The 23,031-nt window shown below is 36.8% G+C and overlaps 1 protein-coding gene across 10 annotated transcripts in view; it reads right to left on the bottom strand.

Moving 5' to 3' along the window:
• The window catches only part of CACNA2D1 (calcium voltage-gated channel auxiliary subunit alpha2delta 1), a 495,933-nt gene that overhangs the window by 176,959 nt on the left and 295,943 nt on the right, over positions 1-23,031 (bottom strand). For all 10 annotated transcript variants that reach the window (XM_045494628.1, XM_045494634.1, XM_045494626.1 and 7 more), the window contains one exon: positions 16,243-16,284. In XM_045494628.1, coding sequence (XP_045350584.1) covers positions 16,243-16,284 — 42 coding nt within the window. The remainder of the gene's footprint in view (positions 1-16,242; positions 16,285-23,031) is intronic.

Genomic DNA, 23,031 nt, shown 5'->3' on the forward strand with positions numbered 1-23,031 from the left:
TTAACGTTTATTTATTTTTGAGACAGAGAGAGGCAGAGCATGAACGGGGGAGGGTCAGAGAGAGAGGGAGACAGAGAATCTGAAACAGGCTCCAGGCTCTGATCGGTCAGCACAGAGCCCGAGGTGGGGCTCGAACTCACGGACCGTGAGATCATGACCTGAGCCGAAGTCGGACGCTTAACCGACTGAGCCACCCAGGCGCCCCAACAAATTTTTAATAACTAGAGACTATAGCCTGGTGTATAGTTCTCCAGTATGTATTTTAAAATTTCTGCCTCTAAACACATCCTCTTCTTTTTCACAACTATTTCATAGATATTATTTACACCAGGGATCTGCAACTTTGATAATGTACCTGTTACGGATTTCAGATTTTTTTTTTTTTTAAGTTTCACTGGTAATCCCACTCTCTGATAAAATCTTAGATATACGCCTTTAGGCATGGCATCATCATTCAACATAAATAATGACCATGCATATATTATATTTAAAATAGACTCTCTTGGTCACTACATCTGAAAAATTTATGTGACCACTAGCTCACCCCTGGAATCTAAGCCTTCTGGGGTGCTGCATTAGTTAAGGCTGGTTACCTGTTCTGACCCTTCAGAGGAAAGCCTCCTTTTTAGTCAATCATTTGCAGCAATTAGAACTGGAGATTCGGCAGAGCAGCTGCCAGCTGAGCATGCCCAATTAATGAATAATGAATAGAGAGAAAAGGTGCCGAGCCTCATCCAGACTTAATTGCTGTGGTCAGGTTGTAAGGTCAGGCTGAATATTAAATAATGAATCCAGTTACAGTGGCTGTAAGAACACTGTTGCGTCTCCTAAGTTAATTGGTTTACATTGCTATTTTTTCCTTGAAGATGATATGATTCAGGGAAGTACTGAGGGGATGCCTAGTATTAGAAAGGAAGTGGGAGTTGGAGGACAGACGCTGAATTACACAGTAGAGACTTCAATTTAATACTGTAACTTTGTTTTACTGAATCCTAACAACAAAAAGAATAAAAATTTTAAATTATGAACTGAATAAACGGCCATATTGTCCTTGCAGAAACATATGACTTTAGCTTTTCATACTACGTTTGATGAAGAAATAAGAGATTTTTTTCAAAGGAATTCAGAAGATTTCTCCAGGTAGTTAAAAAGTCACAATTCCTTCGCTCTACCGTGCAGAAAGACGATAGCATTAATTCTTCAGGGGTAATTTATTCAATACATTAATAAAGAATGTTATGAAGTTAAAATCAAAAGCAAATTGGTAACATTAGCTGTCAAGAGAACACTAAAGAAACAATTCTAGTTCTTTCTTTTTTTTTTAAGTTTATTTATTTTGTGACAAAGAGAAAACACAAGTCGGGGAGGGACAGAGAGAGGAAGATGGAGAGAATCCTAAGCTGACTTCACACCATCAGTGCAGAGCCCAGTGTGGGGCTATCTATGTATATACATTTTGTAACTTGGACAGCGAGTCAAAAGCAAGTATGAATGAGAAATGAAACACATAAGAGTGAACTGAATTAGGGAGCCTGGGTGGCTCAGTTGGTTGAGCTTCCGACTTCGGCTCAGGTCACGATCTCGCGGTCCGTGAGTTCGAGCCCCGCATCGGGCTCTGTGCTGACAGCTCAGAGCCTGGAGCCTGTTTCAGATTCTGTGTCTCCCTCTCTCTCTCTGACCCTCCCCCGTTCATGCTCTGTCTCTCTCTGTCTCAAAAATAAATAAACATTAAAAAAAAATTTTTTTTATATTAAAAAAAAAATAAAAGTGAACTGAATTAACTCAAAAAGGGTTATCGATCACTGCAATAACTTGCTTATTACATGACATTTTAAAAGTTTATTTTATTTGAGGGGGGCGGGTGGAGAGAGAACGCTCCAGTGTGCTGGCAGCATGGAGCCAGATGCAGGGCCGGAACTCATGAACCATGAAATGATCTGAGCCAAAGTCTGATGCTTAATTTACTAAGCCACACAGATGCCCTCAAATTACATTTTAAACACATTTTTTAAAGTTTTTATTTATTTTGAGAGAGACAGAGAGAGAGAGTGAAGGAAGGGCAAAGAGGGAGAGAGAGAGAATCCCAAGCGGGCTCTGCACCACCAGCACAGAGCCCGATGCGGGGCTCAAACTCACGAACTGTGACATCATGACTCGAGTGGAAACTAGGAGTAGGATGCTGGACAGAATGATCCACCCAGGTGCCCCCCCCCCACCGCAATTACATTTTAAATGCAAAACTAGACATTCCTTAAATAAAATGCATTGAGGTTACTTGCTGATGAAAATTACCATAACATTCACAAAAAGTTAAAATATAAATCTGAAAACATCCTCAAAACAAGACTGATGCATTTTTAGTTTGCATGAAGGATGAATGCATGTAAACCACCTGTCCCAGGACCTGGCACAAGGAAGAATGAGAGCCATTAGAATCCCAATCGAGGTAAGTGTGATCACAAAAAGTGTTAGGGCAGCTTTAAATGCCATGGGTAATATGAAATTTTCAAATCACCATAATTAGAAAGGCATGTAATAAATATTACTGTATATGTATGTATGTATATATTTATATAAAGCGTTTTATCTTAAAAAATATATATTTATATATAAAAATAACAAATTGGGGAAAAGGTTGATAGGGTATTTTTCTCTTCTAAGAGATGATGAAATGGTATCTTACATATGAAGATCACTATGTTTTATGCTGGGTAACTATAAAACGCCCACATCATGCCAGTGAATTTTCCAAACTCAGTGAATATCATTGAGTTCTAAACAAATGCACCATGCAATGCTTCTGAAAAGAAAGGACTGGATATGGAATCTGAAAGAGTTATACATGCCACTACTCCATGAAAACTGAGAAGCGATGTTTAAACTATCCTTGCAAAAGGAGCATATGCCCACCAGCACAAAGCATTAGAAAACTGTCAAAAGAGATGCAAAAAAAAATTTTGAAAGCTTCAAAAGCCAAAAGGCAGAATCCTTACAAGAAATGGAACCTAATGTAATCTACGTTTTTACCAGGTTCACGTTTTTTTCCCCAATGAATCTTAATGTGGCTATATTTCACTCAGTGGTGCATGCATACTTCTAAGGTATCCAAGATAAATATCACTGGGGATCATGGATCAGATCAGTAAAGATTTAGGATGCGAAGTCTACCTATCTTTTCAATCATAGAGGCTTTATTTTACCTACTGCAAATCACCAGAGTTTAACAATTGTCAATGATGAAGCTGGTTGGATAAAATATAAGCTGAATAATTAAATATAGACAAAATAATGAATAGCCACAATAAACTAAAATTTTAAATCAAAACTCTCAAAAAATTTTAGCCTTAAGTCTTGACTTTTAACAGCTGCACCACAGGACTTCTATCCCTTCCAGGTGCCCAGGGTACAGGCAGGATGACACAGCACAGTGACTCACGGGTCTTGCTATGGATCATACCAACGGCGTGACATTCAATTCTGCGCACGATCAGATACCATGTGTTTGACACAGGGCAAGGGTCTAAAGCTCATTAAACTGTATTTGTCTTAACTGAAAATCATTACAATAATAGTATGTGCCACCATGGACTAATGTGAACTTTAAATGATACATTGTATATAAAGCATTTAGTGCCCAGTATAGAATAAGCATATAGAATAAGCCACTGGGTGGCTCAGAGGGTTGAGCGCCAACTTGGGCTCAGGTCATGATCTCATGGTTCATGAGTTCAAGCCCCGTATCAGGCTCTGTGCTGAGAGCTCAGAGCCTGTGCTGAGTTTGGATCCTGTGTCTCCCCCTCTCTCTGCCCCTCCCCTGCTCATGCTCTGTCGCTCTCTCTCAAAAATAAAATAAACATTAAAAAGTTTAAAAACAGAATATGTACATATATTTGAGTATTTTTATAATCCAACATATAGCATCCAAAATATTTAAACCATTTATTTTAGATTCACACACAAAAATGGCAATTCTGATCAAACCAATAACTATACAGAAGTAATTAATATTCTATTTCTATGCCATCACCTATTTGAGGATTCGATGTCATTCATTAAGAGAGCCCCACATAAAGGCTGCATATTACAAGATAGTGTAAAAAAAAGTTAGAAAAGAAACCTAGACTTTGATTCTTTCTTTAATAATCAGAATAGATTTCCTTGCTGTTTAATGCATACCTCTACTAGCTCATTCTAGAATCACATTTATCTGTCTACAATAAAATAAAATCATGCAAGACTGGACTTTTAAAATGACATTTAGATAGGACATTCTGTTGGAACTAATTTTAATGTAGACAAGATTCTAAGAAAATAAATAGCAACATAAATATGCAAGAGAACTCAGGAGACTAGACAAATGTCGCAGACAGGTCAGATTTTGAACATGATCAATACAATGAAATGTAGCAAATAAATCAATTCAATTTGTCGACTTGGGGATTTTGGGTTGAACTTACTTCATTTGGATTTTAGTCAGAAACATAGATCTTGGAATGAGGTTAATAAGGGTTTGTAATGATCTGCCTTCTTTTTACTTGCTCTGGGAATTAAGAAAATTGCAGCTTGCTGGTACAACTCAAGCCTTCCGGGGAATCTGCTGCACTAACCTTCAGGGAATTTAAGAATTTGTTGGGACAGATGTCTCTAAAACCTAAACTAAGAACCTCAATAAATTTCAAATGTAAGGAGAACATGAATGTGAAATTTCCTTAAAAAAATTGTTGCATTTGTAGCCTTGTAAAAAATATTTTTGACATTTAATTTTCCTTTCAAATCTGGTTGTAACAAACCTACAATGAGATGAAGACAAATTTCTGCACTGTGTTCACATTTTTTAAAGGTTTTTTGAGGGGCACCTGGGTGACCCAGTCAGTTAAGCTCTGACTCTTGACTTCAGCTCAGGTCATGATGTCAGCGTTGTGAGATCAAACCCCTCACAGGGCTCTCTGGTGAGCATGGAGTGTGCATAAGATTCTTTCCTCCCTCTCCCTCTGCCCCTCCCCTACTTGCATGCAGAAACATGCTCCCTCTCTCTCTCTCTCTCTTTCTCCAAAAAAATAAAATAAATACATGTTTTTTTTTTAAAGATTCTATTCTGAATTTTATTTTCTTGTGCACTGTCTTACATATTTTACACAAATACTAGTGAACAAATACATACAAACAGGTTCCACTTAGAGCTACAATCATTTCAAATAAACCTTGACTTTATTACAATCATATTAATAATTATTAGTTTTTAAAAATCCTACTCATTAGCATTCCTGGATTGCCTACTCTAAGACGGGAAAATTCTACATGCTTTGTATGTGTTAACTAACTTTCACAGTAACTGGGTGAAGTAGATATTCTATTCCCTTTATTTTACAGGCCAAGAGAGTGAAACACAGAGAGATGATATGACCGCCAATACCACCCAGGTAGAAACTGGCAGAGCTGGGATTCAAATCCAAGAAGTGGCACTCCAGGATCCAACCTCTTACCTACCACACTCTACTATCTCCTCTGTGCATCAGTGTGTACAGTGATTATACATGTGTCCTTTGTCATCATGAAAAGGGGAGAAAGCAGTTGCAAACGAAGTATCTTGGAGTGAAATGTCATATCTCTAATTTACCATAAAATAGTTAAGCAAATAATAGAGGATAATGATTATGGAGGTACTATACTATTCTGCCTTCTATGTATTTATTTTTTTGTTCCTGGTAAAAAGTTAAAAAACAATCCTACATTGAAAAAATTTCCACTTTAATGCTATCACCTCTTTGGAAATGAAATTCAAAAACTATTATTTCTCCTAATTATATGCAGAATCAGACGGAACTTTAGTCTGAGAGAGTAAATACAGTAAGCCTGATTTCACGTTTCACGGAGATTCACAGTCACTTAGCATATCAGATCTGCCCAGACGTGGAACCAAAAATCATGATTCTTATGGCACTTGTAGTAACTGCAAACAAATACTCTAACTCCGCTATTTATTCCCAATGTGAATCAGTTTTCCACATGGGGGAAACTACATTGTGCTGACATTACTCTTAGTCCTCATGACTGTTTCAGGGACCAAGAGAGGAGGGGGTGGGTGAGAGAGGATGAGAAAACAATGTCCACAGTCAAGGCCAGCTTTGCCATTCCCCTCTTAACTTGTTTCCACCAACCTTGACACAAAAACATTTTCACTTCTGCCATGCTTGCAGGAGATTTCTTAACTACTATGCAAATAGAGCACCACTTTAAAAAGTAAACATGTCCTTACAAATGCTATGCAAGTAATAGGAGTATCGAAACACATAAACACCTACCCAAACATGCATTATCTCAACAATTACTCCAAATTATTACTATTGCTAGAGAGAAACTGAATAAGATACTTACCTGGCACAAAAACAGACACATAGACCAATGGAATAGAATAGAAACCCCAGAACTAGACCCACAAACGTATGGCCAACTCATCTTTGACAAAGCAGGAAAGAACATCCAATGGAAAAAAGACGGTCTCTTTAACAAATGGTGCTGGGAGAACTGGACAGCAACATGCAGAAGGTTGAAACTAGACCACTTTCTCACACCATTCACAAAAATAAACTCAAAATGGATAAAGGACCTGAATGTGAGACAGGAAACCATCAAAACCTTAGAGGAGAAAGCAGGAAAAGACCTCTCTGACCTCAGCCGTAGCAATCTCTTACTCGACACATCCCCAAAGGCAAGGGAATTAAAAGCAAACGTGAATTACTGGGACCTTATGAAGATAAAAAGCTTCTGCACAGCAAAGGAAACAACCAACAAAACTAAAAGGCAACCAACGGGATGGGAAAAGATATTTGCAAATGACATATCAGACAAAGGGTTAGTATCTAAAATCTATAAAGAGCTCACCAAACTCCACACCCGGAAAACAAATAACCCAGTGAAGAAATGGGCAGAAAACATGAATAGACACTTCTCTAAAGAAGACATCCGGATGGCCAACAGGCACATGAAAAGATGTTCAGCGTCGCTCCTTATCAGGGAAATACAAATCAAAACCACACTCAGGTATCACCTCACGCCAGTCAGAGTGGCCAAAATGAACAAATCAGGAGACTCTAGATGCTGGAGAGGATGTGGAGAAACGGGAACCCTCTTGCACTGTTGGTGGGAATGCAAATTGGTGCAGCAGCTCTGGAAAGCAGTGTGGAGGTTCCTCAGAAAATTAAAAATAGACCTCCCCTATGACCCAGCAATAGCACTGCTAGGAATTTATCCAAGGGATACAGGAGTACTGATGCATAGGGGCACTTGTACCCCAATGTTCATAGCAGCACTCTCAACAATAGCCAAATTATGGAAAGACCCTAAATGTCCATCAACTGATGAATGGATAAAGAAAATGTGGTTTATATACACAATGGAATACTACGTGGCAATGAGAAAAAATGAAATATGGCCTTTTGTAGCAACGTGGATGGAACTGGAGAGTGTGATGCTAAGTGAAATAAGCCATACAGAGAAAGACAGATACCAAATAGTTTCACTCTTATGTGGAGCCTGAGAAACTTAACAGGAACCCATAGGGGAGGGGGAGGAAAAAAGAAAAAAAAAAAAAAAAAAGAGGTTAGAGTGGGAGAGAGCCAAAGCATAAGAGACTGTTAAAAACTGAGAACAAACTGAGGGTTGATGGGGGGTGGGAGGGAGGAGAGGGTGGGTAATGGGTATTGAGGAGGGCACCTTTTGGGATGAGCACTGGGTGTTGTATGGAAACCAATTTGACAATAAATTTCATATATTAAATAAAAAAAAAAATAAGATACTTACCTCAAGTTACTAAAAGTTTAATTAGAAAATACTGTCCCTGTGTACAAATACTATAGGGTAAGGTATAAAACCAGATTATGAGTAACAACTTGTTTAGAATATACACAGGAAGGAAATACCATTTGCTTCCTAGAAAAAGCAAGGAAGTCTTCAAGAGAAAGTAGTACTTGAGTTGGCTTTTAAAGAATACTTAGTATCTGATTAGAAAAATTGTAGGATATCGTCATCAGGTAGTTAGAGGAGAGGATATGTTTACATTAAGTAGCACACTGGATACAGGAATGACTGTCTTAAATTTCAAGGAAGGCTACGTGCCTTACATTCTTCCATGGAACTGTGGCTTACCAAATAATTTAGCCCAGCTACACCAGCAATTTTAAGTTTCAATCGGAAAACTTGTTTAAACAACTATAGTCATAATTTTTTATCATACTACACAATCTGAAGGGACATTAATTTTCCCCTTTACTTCAGCTACTGCTTTAGCTAAATCTGGCTGACACTAAGTATTTTTAAGCCCACCAATGAATATAAATACCACTGATCAAACTAAAGGAGTATAGAAAGTATAAAATGCCTGTGAGGAATTGTTTCATATCACAGTACTTGAAAAGCTTGGGGCGCCTGAGTGGCTCATTTGGTTAAGTGTCCGACTTCAGCTCAGGTCATGATCTCACGGTTCGTGAGTTTGAGCCCCGCGTCGGGCTCTGTGCTGACCACTCAGAGCCTGGAGCCTGCTTCAGATTCTGTGTCTCCCTCTCTCTCTCATCCTCCCCTGCTCACACTCTGTCTCTCTCTCTCAAAATTAAATAAACATTTAAAAAAAAAAAAAAGAAAATCTTATAACACAATAGCTCCCCACAAACTGACCAATTCAGATGTAGCCACTTGAAAGGTTGTATTCCAAAGGAATACTTGATCACCTTTGAATGCTTATTTTCCCTTTAACTGAGGCCATGTATCATCATTATAATAAACAAAATCAATAGACTACACTTGAATATAATATTCCATATATTTAAATCCCTTGGTGATAGACCAGAATAATAAACATGGAAGAATAACAGGAAACAGGAGATTCCCAATTTAATCTTGAATCCCACATATACTCAATTGATGGCCTTCTTTGTATGTTTTATGTATCTTTTGAAAGCTACTCCTTCATTTCCAGCTACTCATGTTCTATACTCTCAAACGCTGCCTGCACCTTCCCTTATATGTTGGTACGCTAAGGATTCTACCCTGTACATTTTTATTTTATTTTTTATGTTGCGTACATAGGTAAAGCAGGCTGGAGTTAAACAACAGGAGGAAGTGGGACTGTGGCAAACTGGAGAATGTATCACACCCCAAAATATTCAGACTCTCTTTGATTTTAACATTGTGCCAGCATACCGAAACATACCTGTAGGCGAATCTGGCTTTGTGACACCTGTAGCTTCACACTTGGCTGGGGAAATTTTGGACACTTGTTTTCAAAGTCTACTCATAAGCTAAGCATAAAAGTATTCCAGGCCAACTAAATACTTCGATGCCTACTAGAAATCTTCTCTTGAATATCCCTGTGCCAGTTTTCGGTATAAAAGTTCTTGACTTCTGAAAATCTTGCCTAAATCCTTTAAAAATCTTTGCTAAAAAATATTCCTGGGTCCAGTGTCCTAGCTAATGTTAATATATTCTCTCCTCTAACGAAAGAAACACTGTAGCCTTTCAAGTCTACAATTACATACAGATCTCTTTGCATACCTGAATACTTACTTCCATTAAACCTTTTTTTATTGTCTGTAATGCATATGCTTTGACTTGATCTATTGGAACACATGACTTAGGATTTACATCTCTGCATACTGTCTTCCATGTGTTATTTTTCCTTCCATAATTTTCTAACCTTTTTGACATTCTGGGAGTGTTGCCTGCTTCCTCTGTGAATCATTGTTGGATAACTTGCATTGTCAAATCTGTTCTTTCTTCCAACGGAATTTTTATTTTAGCAGTTTTGATTCTGATAATTTTATGTCAGTCTATTGGTCACAGTTCACTGGTTCTTTCTTTGGAGACATTAAGCATACATTTAATGTTTTTCTTCCGTGAAGTATCTGAAATATCTCAGAGGAAAAATGTCCTCTGGATCTTTAACCCTACAGTATTTCTACTGTACTGTTCTTGATCTTTTCATATTATTCCTCCACTGCCTGGTTTCTATTTTAAATGAAGAAAGACCTTTCTCGTCTCAGGATTAGGAAACAGTAAAATGGTACAGATTTCTTTCCAAGCATTTGCTCTGGCTTCTGTCACAGTTGTAACTTAAAAACAGATAATGACATAGAACGTATGCTATGGTTTCTGGTCAACAGTGTGCATTTGTGAAGGGCAAGTGTTTTCTTCAGAGACTTTCAATTCCAGTCCTTCGCATCACAGAGACCCACACAGGTCTTGGCTGAAACCCGGGGTGGTGGTGAAAGGGCATCCTTAAAAATGACGTGAAGTATGGAGCACAGAAATAGGAGACGCAGTAAAACCTTGGACTGCAAGTGACTTGTTGTGCGAGTGATCTGCAAGGCGATCAAACATTTCTAGTAAATTTTAACTTGAGATACTAGTGATGTCTTGCCATACGAGTAGTATGTGACGCCGAACGTTACATGATTGTAACTGAGCCAATGGTTCTTGAAATCCGCTTTGATATACAAGTGCTTTGGGTTACAGGTATGTCTCCAGAACGAATTATGCTCACAAACCAAGGTTTTACTGTATATAATTTTGAGTCTGGTATTCTTCATCCAGTTCGTATTTGTGTCAAGTGAAGATTCTGTTAGAACTTTGATTCACTGACTTGTTCAGAAAAATCCCTCACTGAGTGATTACTATGTGCTGGTTACTGTAAGAGCTCTGTCACCTGCTGTGAGTACAAGAGCTGCCCTCCAGGAAGTTACACTCTATGGAGAGACACCAAGGGAATACTTTATAAAGACTGGTTGTGCCTCCAAGAGGAAAGTGCCCACAATTCTTCACAAAATTCATAATGGCTTAGGAAAGAACTAGTAAAGCTTCATCTGTGTTGGGGTGCCTGGGTGGCTTGGTTGGTTAAGTGTCAGACTCTTGATGTTAGCTCAGATCATAATCTCATGGTTTGTGGGACTGAGCCCTGGTTTGGGTTCAGGGCTGACAATGCAGAGTCTGCTAAGGATTCTCTCTCCCTCTTTCTGGCCTCTCCCCCACACATGCTCTCTCTCAAAATAAATAAACATTAAAAAAAAAAACTTAAAAAAAGGTTCATGAGTGTCTTAAATACCAAACAAAGGCAATAATAACTGATGTGAATATCTTGACAATGAGCAGAGAATTAGGGATACAATATTTTAGAAATATTTATATATTAATAATGTGTAATATTATTAAAGGGATATGGATAATTTAGAAGTATAATATAAAATGTAAAACCATTTTTTTAAATATTTAATTGTTTTTTTTTAGATATTATATTTCTTTTTTTATTTTTTTTTTTAATTTTTTAACGTTTATTTGTTTTTGAGACAGAGAGAGACAGAGCATGAACGGGGGAGGGTCAGAGAGAGGGAGACACAGAATCCGAAACAGGCTCCAGGCTCCGAGCTGTCAGCTCAGAGCCCGATGCGGGGCTCGAACCCACAGATCGCGAGATCATGACCTGAGCCGAAGTCGGCTGCCCAACCAAGCCACCTAGGCGCCCCAATGTAAAACCATTTTAATAGCTCTTAAATGTTTGAGAAAAATGTCTAAAATCATATCATTGTCATGGGCATGGAAACGAAATGATGGATATGAGCGAAATGATGGTATAAAATGGAGAAAATGACCACCATCCCACTAGGCACGGTGACCGAAAAATAAATCCTCTCCCACTAACGCAGAACCAGAGGCAAAGTTAAAAATAATAACCACAGGCTCAGAATTTAGAATCCTTTAGTCTCCTTCAGGAGGCAGAACATTTAAAAGAGAAACTCTATTCAGCTTTCAAACATTTGTGTTACCATTCAAATAAATGAGGACAAATTTATTTAATGGATAACGTCTCAATATTTACTATTCTAATTAGTTCCTTTGTTCATTAGATATTAGCTGCTGATGTGTGTGATGATAAAACTCACATTCTACAATTTCCAATCACCAGATTTTAATAATGAATGTGGCTTTCTGAGTTTGAGCAATAAAAATACTACACACAATTAAATCAGTACATAAAAAAACCAGGACAAAGAACAGGGATGGTGAGCCAATTCAAACCAAAACAATGAGATGGCATTATGATTTGTGGACATTTGATATATAAAATATCAAGCACTGTTTGTATAAAGGTGTGAGTATCAGAGTCAATTAAATCCACCTACATTGCAAAACTTTTGGTAAGGTTTGTAAATTACACCATCCAATTTCCACAGATCAGCAAAAATCTTCAAAAAAAAATGTGTAACTACTAAAAAGCATAAGTGGAATATCAAAGTGCAACATTTGCTTACATTTCTTAACTTCTTTCACTGTAAGATAGTAAGTATTTCCCTTACAGAAAACAATTTGATTGTGATCAAAACGCATGCATGCGGGAGGACTAAAAAATAGTCAGTACAGCATATCACTTTATATTCATTTTAACTGTAAAAAGAATCTTCTCCTCAGTTCCAAGTTGGAGACTTTGACTATCTTTAAGTGATAGAAGTCACTGAGATAAGTGAGTGGAATTTTGGAATTAACTTCAATTCGTCAAGATGAGCAAACTGAAGGTATGTTCATAAGCTGCTAATTACTTACCAGTTAGTGTTCTCTCTGTTCTCTCTTTAGTAATAGAACCCTATACTTTGTTTGGGTGCGTGCCTATGTTGGGGGAAGATTCTAATATATATCCTGATTCAACTCAGCCAGGCTAGTCCCTAAGCTGTGGACATCAGATACAAATAAAAGTGATTTGTACAATTTCCAAACATACCCTTAAATGCAAAGGGCATGTCCTCTATTGACACTTGCTTCCTTTCTGTTATCTAGAAGGCGAAAATCACTGTATATATATTGAAGCAGCAGCCTTGGATCACAACATGGAAAAGCTACACTGAACTGAAGAGAGAAGAAAACTTGAGAAAAGGACCTGGGGGCCTGGAAGACTGAGACCGGACACATTAGGCCTTACCTCCAGATGTTCACATGAGAGAAGAATGAACTTTTGTCTTCCTGTAGCCACTTTTACTTTAGGTCTCTCTAGAACAGCCAAACCAATACACTAATCATTAAATGTGGTTCATTTTATTCAGCGTCTAAGGGTTTCCAAGAGTAATAATATTCTCATATCTAAAGCACTTTGAAATTCCCCAATAAAAAGTTTTAGTGAAGTATAAAATGAAATTATCCTACAGTTCTTAATAAATTTTCAAAAAAATTACATGAAATAGTACAATTCTAGCAAACTTGACCCTGTGGCCAGTATTCCAGGAATACTCTGAACCGTAATCAAATTTGTGGACCACCTAATCACCTGTAGCATGTCTTACCCAAGAGGCAAATAGTTGAAGTTTTAATATATTTTAAAGCTGTATGGGTGAGTACAATTTTAGGGGTGGAATGGAGTGTGAATCAAACCCTCTGATTCCTGTTTCAGCCCTCTTTCTACTATACAATTTTCTTTGCAAATTATTCTGGCACTGTCATTATTTATATATAAAGAAGTGAAAATAGTTTCTCGATATTCTGAGCATCATTTTAATTTTTTTCTGAGCATCATTTTTTTTTTTAAGTTTTAAATTTGCAAGTTGATATTTTCCTGTTTAGAGAGTCTTGATTTAACTTGCTAAAGCTCATCTCTTGGTTGAAGAAAGAGAATGCATCTTTTTTATAGATACATTTATAACCTATGGTAACAGTATAGACTCTTTGGGATGGGAGAATGCAAAAAACATGACAAGTTCAATAGGTTCACTTGTATTAATCCTTGTCTCTCTTACATGGAGTTTTATTTTAATATATGAATAAACATCTGTGTAGGCAAATTATGTAAACCTAAGCACAGAGCACAGCTCAAGTATTACAAGTACACAACCCATGTACTCTGTTCCACTTATCATGGACACATTGCTAACTTAGCAGCATAGTGAAAGCAGACTATGAATTATACTATTGTACTATTCAGTGGGGCAACTTAATATTAACAGGGATGGTACTTACTAAAAAGTTGTATCTACATTTGTTTTTTTTTTATTTTTTTATTTTCTAAAATCCTTTTTATTTATTTTTGAGAGAGACAGAGTGCAAGAGGGGGAGGAACAGAGAGAGAGAGGGAGACACAGAATCCAAGCAGGCTCCAGGCTCCAAGCTGTCAGCACAGAGCCCAACGCAAGGCACAAACTCATGAACCGCTAGATCATGACCTGCACCAAAGTCGGATGCTTAACTGACTGAGCCACCCAGGAGCCCCAGTTGTATCTACATTTGTGCACATGATTGTTAAAATCTTGAACAAAGAAAACTCGCTTTTACTATACAAAATAAAAATATAACTTTCGGGGCGCGTGGGTGGCTCAGTCAGTTAAGCGTCCGACTTCAGCTCAGGTCACGATCTCGCGGTCCGTGAGTTCGAGCCCCGTGTCGGGCTCTGGGCTGATGGCTCAGAGCCTAGAGCCTGCTTCTGATTCTGTGTCTCCCTCTCTCTCTGCCCCTACCCCGTTCATGCTCTGTCTCTCTCTGTCTCAAAAATAAATAAACGTTAAAAAAAAACTTTAAATAAAAAAAAAAATATATAACTTTCTAAATAATAAGAAAACCTGACTTAAATAAAACTATTTTACCTGACATCAAAAATATGACTTATTTAATCAGTTTAGAGGAAAGAAAAACATATTTGCAGTATCAGTATCATCTTTAGGTAACATTCAGCTTATGCTCATCAGTAACAGTATCATCTTTGTTGACCGGCAGGTTGGACCCAGCATGTTAATCCATTGGCTTTACTTTTCATGAAATCTTTGTTACACTTTTACAAACTAAATGTTTTAAAAAACTGTAACTAGTGCTATAGTAGCTCTAACTTCCTACCAGGAAAGATAAGGATTTTGCATATATATTTTAATGACTGCATAATTTTTAAATATCAAATACTAATCCCAACAGTGAGATAAAATGTACAAAAATAATGCTCACTTGGATACCAAACAATTAACTATTAAAATGTTTGTATGAGCCATCGGTTTGTCCTTAATATACCTCCTACCTAACTAAAATGACATCATACACATATATAAATATATATATTTCATGTATATATATATATATATATATACATATACATATACATATACATATACATATATGTGAAATCATAATTATATATATTTACCGTAAGAGGAGAGTTAGCACTGGCAAAGCACCTATGTCTAGTAAAAAGAAAACACTTTTTAAAATACTCCAAGTTCTTCATTTATTAAATGGAGAAAACAGTCCACTTTCTTCAGAGTGTTCGATAAACCATGGTGTTGAGCAGTTCAGTTGGTCCTACAACCTGAAAAGGTGTGTGGCATCTCAGACAAACCATATCTATTATGTGTGTGTGTTTTTTAAAATTATTTTCTGGAAGATAATTCTAAATAAAAGCATAGAAATGCATTTTTTGAGTCAGATAAAAAGAGTGTGAAGAACAAATAACAATTATTTGACATTTGTTTGACTTGTTCACTGATACATATCCTAAGCTCTCAGAAGAAAATGAAAATATAAGAAGCCCTCAACGCACATTGTTGGATAAATATGTTAAGAGTATAGAGATATTTCTCAAATATATGAGAATTTAAATGAGTTTAAGGGTCGAATTGTTGGCTATTTTGCAAATGCTTCCACCATAATCATAAGTTAGAAGTAACTTATTTGTTCTAAAATAATCCATGTTTGAAAATCATTGGACTATGTACATTACAGTCATTTATTTAAAAAGGCTTCCTGAACACCTACTATGCTTCAAAGATTGTCCAGGTAAGGCCAGTTGTTGTACAGCTTCCAGGATGTCATTCACATTGTACGTGAAATAAGTGGCCCCCCTGGTAAGGGCAGTTCAGGTCAGAGGAGACCTGCCTAGCAACCCTGGTAATAAGCGCCAGGCTTACAGAGATGGATGGGATCCAACCTCTGTCTTCCATACCGCTAAGGGATGTAGAGTATCACAGTCAGTGCTGTGGGCTGAGGTCTGGACAGGGTGCAATCCTGAGAAACACATAGCTTTTCTACCTAGGAAGATGCCAATGATAATTTGTTAGAGATGACTTAAGCACTACAACTCATCATTACCTCATTGGGTCACACCAGTAGTTCCGTTTATGCTATAGATCATTTTCTGAAAAACTCAACGTGCTAGGTCAGCTTGTACTGTAAAGCCAGTCATCCAAGCATAATTCAGTTTACCTTGGAATATAACGTAAAACTTCCAATACTCACATCAAGATCATCCTTTGCATTGTAGTAGACAACTTCATTGCTCTATAAAAAAAAAAAAAAAAAGAAGAGTGCTTTACTGATTTCAGTAAAAATGTAAAAATATACTGGATCAAGTTCTGAATACATTTTGTGCATATTTTAAATAATAAACCCCTCATGGAATTCTTTTCACAATACACTCCACAAAGATGCATAAAGATTAGCCAATATTTTGAAAAACATATTAAAATACTATATCAGTGATATTTAATAGTACATCTTGCATTGAGGATGAAGTATCTCAGTAGAGGTGTCAGAACCATTTGTCAAGAAAAACTGAAGAATTCATAAAGCAAAAAAGTTATATATACACCCACACCCATAAATCATGAAATTGTAGAGAATAATTCAAGAAAAAAATGTAAGAATATGGCTTAATACTTTGCTGACAGCATGACTTTTAAAAAATACATATATCACATGTTGAAATGATCGAAAAGCACATCTGCACAATATTGGCAGAAATTTCTGCATGAGGTTCAGAAAAGGGATCAAGAATAATTGAACTCAGATAGCAAAAGCAGGGGTGCCTGGGTGGCTCAGTCAGTTAAGCGTGAGGCTTTGGCTCAGGTCATGATCTCACGGTTTGCAAGTTTGAGCTTCACATCGGGCTCTGGGCTGACAGCTCACAGCCTGGAGCCTGCTTCCAATTCTGTGTCTCCTTCTCTTTCTGCCCCTCCTCCCTCCCTCCCTCCCTCCCTCCTTCTCTCTCAAAAATAAATAATTAAAAAAAAAATACTTAGGCAAAGCAATGAGATTATCTAACAAACTAACACTTTGCTATTGTACCAAAGTGGTGGTCAGCACTGGCTCTTGAAGAATAAATGTATACACCCATTTCTGCCAGCCGTCAATAATGCTGAAATATGCCATAACTATAAATTATGGACATAAATTGCATCAGAGTGAAAATGGAAAGGAAAAAAAAAATGAACAAAATGATTGTCGAGGAATTTAAAAGTTTCATTCCTTGAGGCTTCAAGACTAGTTCTATACAATGTCAGAATAATCCATTTATACTGATTTCCTTTTCCTTTCTTCTCCTGAACTGATTGAAGATAAAATCCATCTTCCATATGTCTTCAGTAGTAACCTGAGCACTATGTAAAAACACATTTTCCTGTGTCTCTTTAACATTTAAAACATGGATACTCTACAATTTTATTACAAGAAAACACAACAAGGGGTGCTTGGGTGGCTCAGTCAAACATCCCACTCTTGATTTCAGCTCAGGTCATGATCTCATGGTTTTGTGAGTTCAAGCCCCACATCGGGCTGACAGCAAAGAGCTTGCTTCGGATTCTCTGTCTCCCTCTCTCTCTCTCTGTCCCTCCCCCACTCACAGTGTCTCTGTCGCCCTCAAAATAAATAAATAAACTTTAGGAAAAAAAAAAGAAAGAAAAACAATGCACATTTAAAAACAAAGGAAGTTAATAAAAAATTCAATAAATTAGTGCTTCTTAAAATATATACCCCTTCACCCCACGCCATCTCCAAGATGTTCTATTGTCCTATGACGTTAGAATAAATAATAAAGTTAATTAAAGTCATCTCTTTTTGACTTCAGAGTCTCTGTATATGAATGCTCGTTCTAAATCTCCAAGAGTAAAACATGTCTTGTTTTGTTTCTCAAAGTTATTTAGAGCAAAATCTGCCTCCTTTTTTTGGTTTGAGAAATATATCAAGAGCGCCTTAGTTCTATAAAAGACATCTCTCTGGGACACCTGGGTGACTCAGTCAGTTAAGCACCTGATCCTTGGTTTCAGCTCAGGTCATGATCTCAAAGTTCATGAGTCTGAGCCCTGCGTTGGGCTCTGAGTTGGCAGTGCAGAGCCTTTTTGAGATTCTGTCTCTCTCCACCTCTCTTACCCCAAAAAAAGATTGAATACAGTTAAAAAAAAAATAATATCTCTCTGAAGATGAAACAAACCAAAGACTATATTAATAAATGATAGAACATATAATTCATAATAGTGAATGAAGCCATGAGTTTGAATTTATTTCATTTACAATTAACAGAACTTTAAAAATTACCCTTTAATTCTTCTAGAAAGATTTAAGTAGCTAAAGAATCTTAACATGCATAAAAGTTCTAATTTCTGAAGCATTTCTTACAGCATAAATTCTGTAACAAAGTTAAAATACAAAATCAGAATTCATCACATACATAAGAGAATCTTTTGAATCCACCCGAGTCCCAGATCTAATTACGAGTTTATTGATCCTTCTTGCAAACTCTATAATTTATACTTCAGAGACAATTTTCAACCTGAAATGTGGATTCCATCCAAAGATAAAATATTGAGTAAGTTTATCTTCATTTTAGACTTTATTTCTGCCAACTCCTTACTTATATTTACAAAATTGAAATCCAGAAAACAAGGTGAAATTACATTAAATTTCAAGTGAAGAAAATCTAAGTTTATTTGAGAATTTCCAAATGTTTTTCCTTCTGTTATGATACTGTATCTTATATAAAATCTTATTACTTTTATTTTAGAAACTCTATATTGCTTCTAAAACTTATTGAAAATGTGTATTGCAAAGCTTTTTTAAAAATTTTATGTATCTGCACAAGGCTTTCTAGACTCGGAAGATATGAGATCCCCAAAAATGATTTCTTATATTCAGTAAACTGAAAAGAAAAACCTTAGTCATAAAATAATACTGTACATACAACAACCATTCTCATTGTAACTGGGTATTTTCTAACCCTACTTTCAAAAAGGTCTTTTATACAATGTTCATTTCTTACAGGGTCAAAATATAAATGCAAAGGAGGAGCACCTGGGTGGCTCAGTTGGTTAAGCATCTGACTCTTGGTTTCAGCTGAGGTCATGAACTCACCATTCTTGGGTTCTAGCTCTGGGTCGAGCTCTGGGCTGACAGTGCAGAGCCTGCTTGGGATTGTCTCTCTCTCTCCCTCTCTTTCTGCCCCTCCCAACCTCTCTCTCTCTTTCCAAATAAATAAATAAACTAAAAAAAATAAATACATGAAAAGGAAACCAAAGTGTGACTTTTTAATAGAAAAACAACAAAACTTTAAGTACTTAATCAAATGTGTTCTTAGACATTTGTCGTGATTTAGTAAGAGAACAAGACCTTAATGGAATATGCACTTGATTACACCCCCTGCCTTACAACAAAATTTCTTCTTCACTAACATATGTGATACAGCTTTTGGCTTAGATGCATTTCTTTTTATAAATACACTTTCCCAAATCTTAAGCTTTGAATTGATAGCAAGCATATTCCATTATTCCCTTATTTTACCTAACAGAAAAGCTCAACTGATCCACTTTAGTAAGCATAAATCTGTGTAGGGTATCAGGATTTGGGGAAACTGTAACTGCATTTAATTTTTCAACCAGCACAACTTATGTGGCACTATGATACTAAAATAAGCGGCAAACATTCACAGAACATTTAATTTGTATAACCATACATAAATATTTTTTTCCACTCTCAGTTCTTCATGCCTTCTTAGAGAAAATTACAGTGATCTGCTTTACCGTGGCTTTTGTTTAGAGTTTCAGAATGGCCCAGGAATCGTTTTAAATATAAGCTAGAGGAAAATCCTAATCTGATGGAGTCATAATTCTTTTTCCTATCAGATTCATTTATAGCTATCTCTTCTGCTACGTGAAAATATATAAGATGTGTGTAGCTATGTTACACTAAATCAGGCTGAAATCAGATCAATCTTAAATGGATTGGGAAAAAAGACAATTCTTAGGAATAAAGGACAAGTCACGCTAAACCAGCCCAAATTTTGTGTTCCGGTGTTCTTTGATAGGAATAAATTTTGGTTAAGGTTAACTCAGACTAAAAGAAAATTAGGAGGCGTAATTGTATAGAAACAGTTAAATGTTTTTATAATGAGGGGGTGAGAATTAATAAAAAGGAAGTATCAGCTGGATTCCTTCTTCCTTTTGCTGATCAATCAGCTGTCCCCTGCCTCAATCCTACTTCGACTTTGTACAGCAGATTTTTGGGGTCTCCCAACCAACAGAGGGAGCCACACCTCACTCGTTCAACAGTACTTTGGCAACCTTAACTCTGTACCGTGTTGGAGAAATGAAAGTGAAGACTGTCCATATCCTGGCTGTAGGAAGCAAATTCTGGCCCTCCTGACTCCTATGTGGCAAGAGACTGAGGCGCTGAGACACTTCCTCTCATCTGCTATAGATGAGGAATATCTCTTAGTATCAATGAATGCCATGGCCATCCAAACCAAAACTTTCGCAGGTTTCAAAATAGGAGAGTTAAGAACTTCAGGTAGTTAAAACATTCCTCCTCTGTTTACAATCAGTTCAAGCATGTATGTGTGGGTGTGTGGGTGTGTTTCTGACTCATTCACCTCTCCTGTCACTCAAAATTCCCTCAGTCCCTCCTCCAAAAAATATATAGTTGTACCAGTGTCTTTTAATATTGTAAAAGTATGGCATACCAGCTAATTATCACAGGCACAGAATGCAAAATTGGGTCATCTGGTTTCTCCATTATCCTTCTGGCTAGATGTTTTCATGCACACTATTAACATCATCTTGTAAGGTATTTGCATTCAAATACAAAGATTCTTAGTGGATTTTAGGGTATTACATGCAGTGTGATAAGATAAAGCCAGCAACAGCCTCAAACTAGATTCACAGATTAGCTAAACCTTTAGAGAGCTATTTTCCATCATTTAAGCACCACCAGATGACAAGCACAAATTGTTTTGTTTCTGATTTTTAACCAAGTAGTTTAGTTATTTATTATCTCCTTGAAACAAATTTACCCAAATGTTCCATGCTAATATACTGCTGCTGCTTACTGAAATTGAAAACATCCCCTAGCAAGTTGAGAGATAAATTACTTCAGTATCTCTTTGTCTACTGGGAGTCAAAATTAAATCTGGACAAAATAGACCATTCCATCTTCAACGTGTATATTGCAAGTGACAGTCCCTTGCATGCCACTTTCCTATAAAAGTTGGCCTCTGATGAATAGGATGAATTTATGTTAAAAATCGGAAGCATAAATACAAAGCTTCCACGTGGAAGATGGTGCCAGCGAAAAGATTTAAATGTTGGAACTGAAAATTGAGATTTTATAGCCAACATCTGAAATATATGACACATTGAAAATTCAAATAGAGATTAACTTCCTGTCCTATTTACCAATTCTCTTTTCTTGGCTGTACACTTGACTCTGCACTTGATCCACAGCCTGACATATTCTGAGCAACCATACTGTCTGCTAATGTTGCTTCTCAAGAAAATCGCAGTCTTAGTATTTATCACTCTTCAGTTCCAAAACTGAAGTCAATCAGATGACTATTAAGGATACTCTTGTTATAAATGAATTGTGTTAATGGTTCCTGCCAACCAAGATCCATACTGTTTAGCCCAAATCAGTTATAATTTATGTTTCTGATCAATGTATCTTTATCACAATCTGACCTGGTAAACACACATGCCACTGCCGTTGACTGTGCTCAAGTCAACCATGGTACGTGGGGTGTGATAATCCGCACTGTGGCACTGTGTGAATAAAAGAACTTAGGAACCTATGTGTGTATGTGTGATGGCGTGTGCATGCATGGTGTGTGTGTGTTGGGGGTGAATGTGAGCAAATATTTCCAACAAGAGTTGAAAGTGGTTAAAGCCGTATATTAAAGACAGTGGTTTTTGTAAAAAAAAAAAAAAAAAAAAAAAAAAAAAAAAAAAAGTATTTGTGTGTCATTATATTTGTTTGAGGTTTGAACATGTAAGCATGCTGTGGATGAAAATAAAAAGGAAAAATAAAGACGGACATCAGAGTTGCATCAAAAGATTGGTGGTACCAGCTTACTGGACTGAAGACATGTGATAAACCCACATTCACATCATATGACAAGAAATAATAAAAAGGACCTTACACCTTCATCCTCACACACTCCTGACTGGAGAAACATCAACTTTGAATTAAACCAAAAGTTTATGCATCTATCCTAACAGCCACACTGTGGCATCTTGCTGGAGAAAATTACATGAACAGCCCTCACATAGAGTAAGTAGGTGGTTCTCATGTTTTGACAACTAGTAAACATGAGGATCTGCTTTGTTTCTTTGTTTGTTTCCGACTCAGAAACCCGACTGTCTTTGGAAAACTGTTTCTTCCAACCACGTGATTCAGTTGGCTAGCAAATTACACTACACTACTCTGACCACAGAAACTAACAGGTGCCTAAATCTATCCAATGATATTATCTCATTTCCCTACTCCCTTCTTAGGAAGATTTCAGGAGTACCTATGGTTGCAAAAACTGAAAGGTTTAATGAATCGTGGTGTGACAGAGGCTACTTCTACTAGCTCTCAATTACGGAATTTATTTTTTTTTTTCTTATGCTAGTTAGAACGTGTTTCTAAATCTTACAACTGATAGTACTGATACAAACATCACACTCCCTACAGTGTTTTTCTTTTTTCCTTTTTTCATCCTAATTTCCTGTCACTAACAGTCAATAGTATTTGCCAGAACGTCAATTTCTTTTGGTGGCATTATGGGAACATAACTGTTCTAGGCCTAATTCCACTCTCTGTGTCCCAGATGCCAACTCCTCCTGCATCCGTGAAGACCCATTCCTTCCTCATTCCTTTCCCTTTCTGTGTGTCCATTTTCTCTTTATTCGCATTCAGGTGGTTTGCAAAAAAGATGTGTGGTATAAAAACTCAGATGTATTCTGGCATAAATCTTCTTCTCTTTTCTAAAATTTAAAATTCTAG

Source organism: Leopardus geoffroyi, chromosome A2 (assembly GCF_018350155.1).
Source record: "Leopardus geoffroyi isolate Oge1 chromosome A2, O.geoffroyi_Oge1_pat1.0, whole genome shotgun sequence".
Taxonomy (NCBI): domain Eukaryota; kingdom Metazoa; phylum Chordata; class Mammalia; order Carnivora; family Felidae; genus Leopardus; species Leopardus geoffroyi.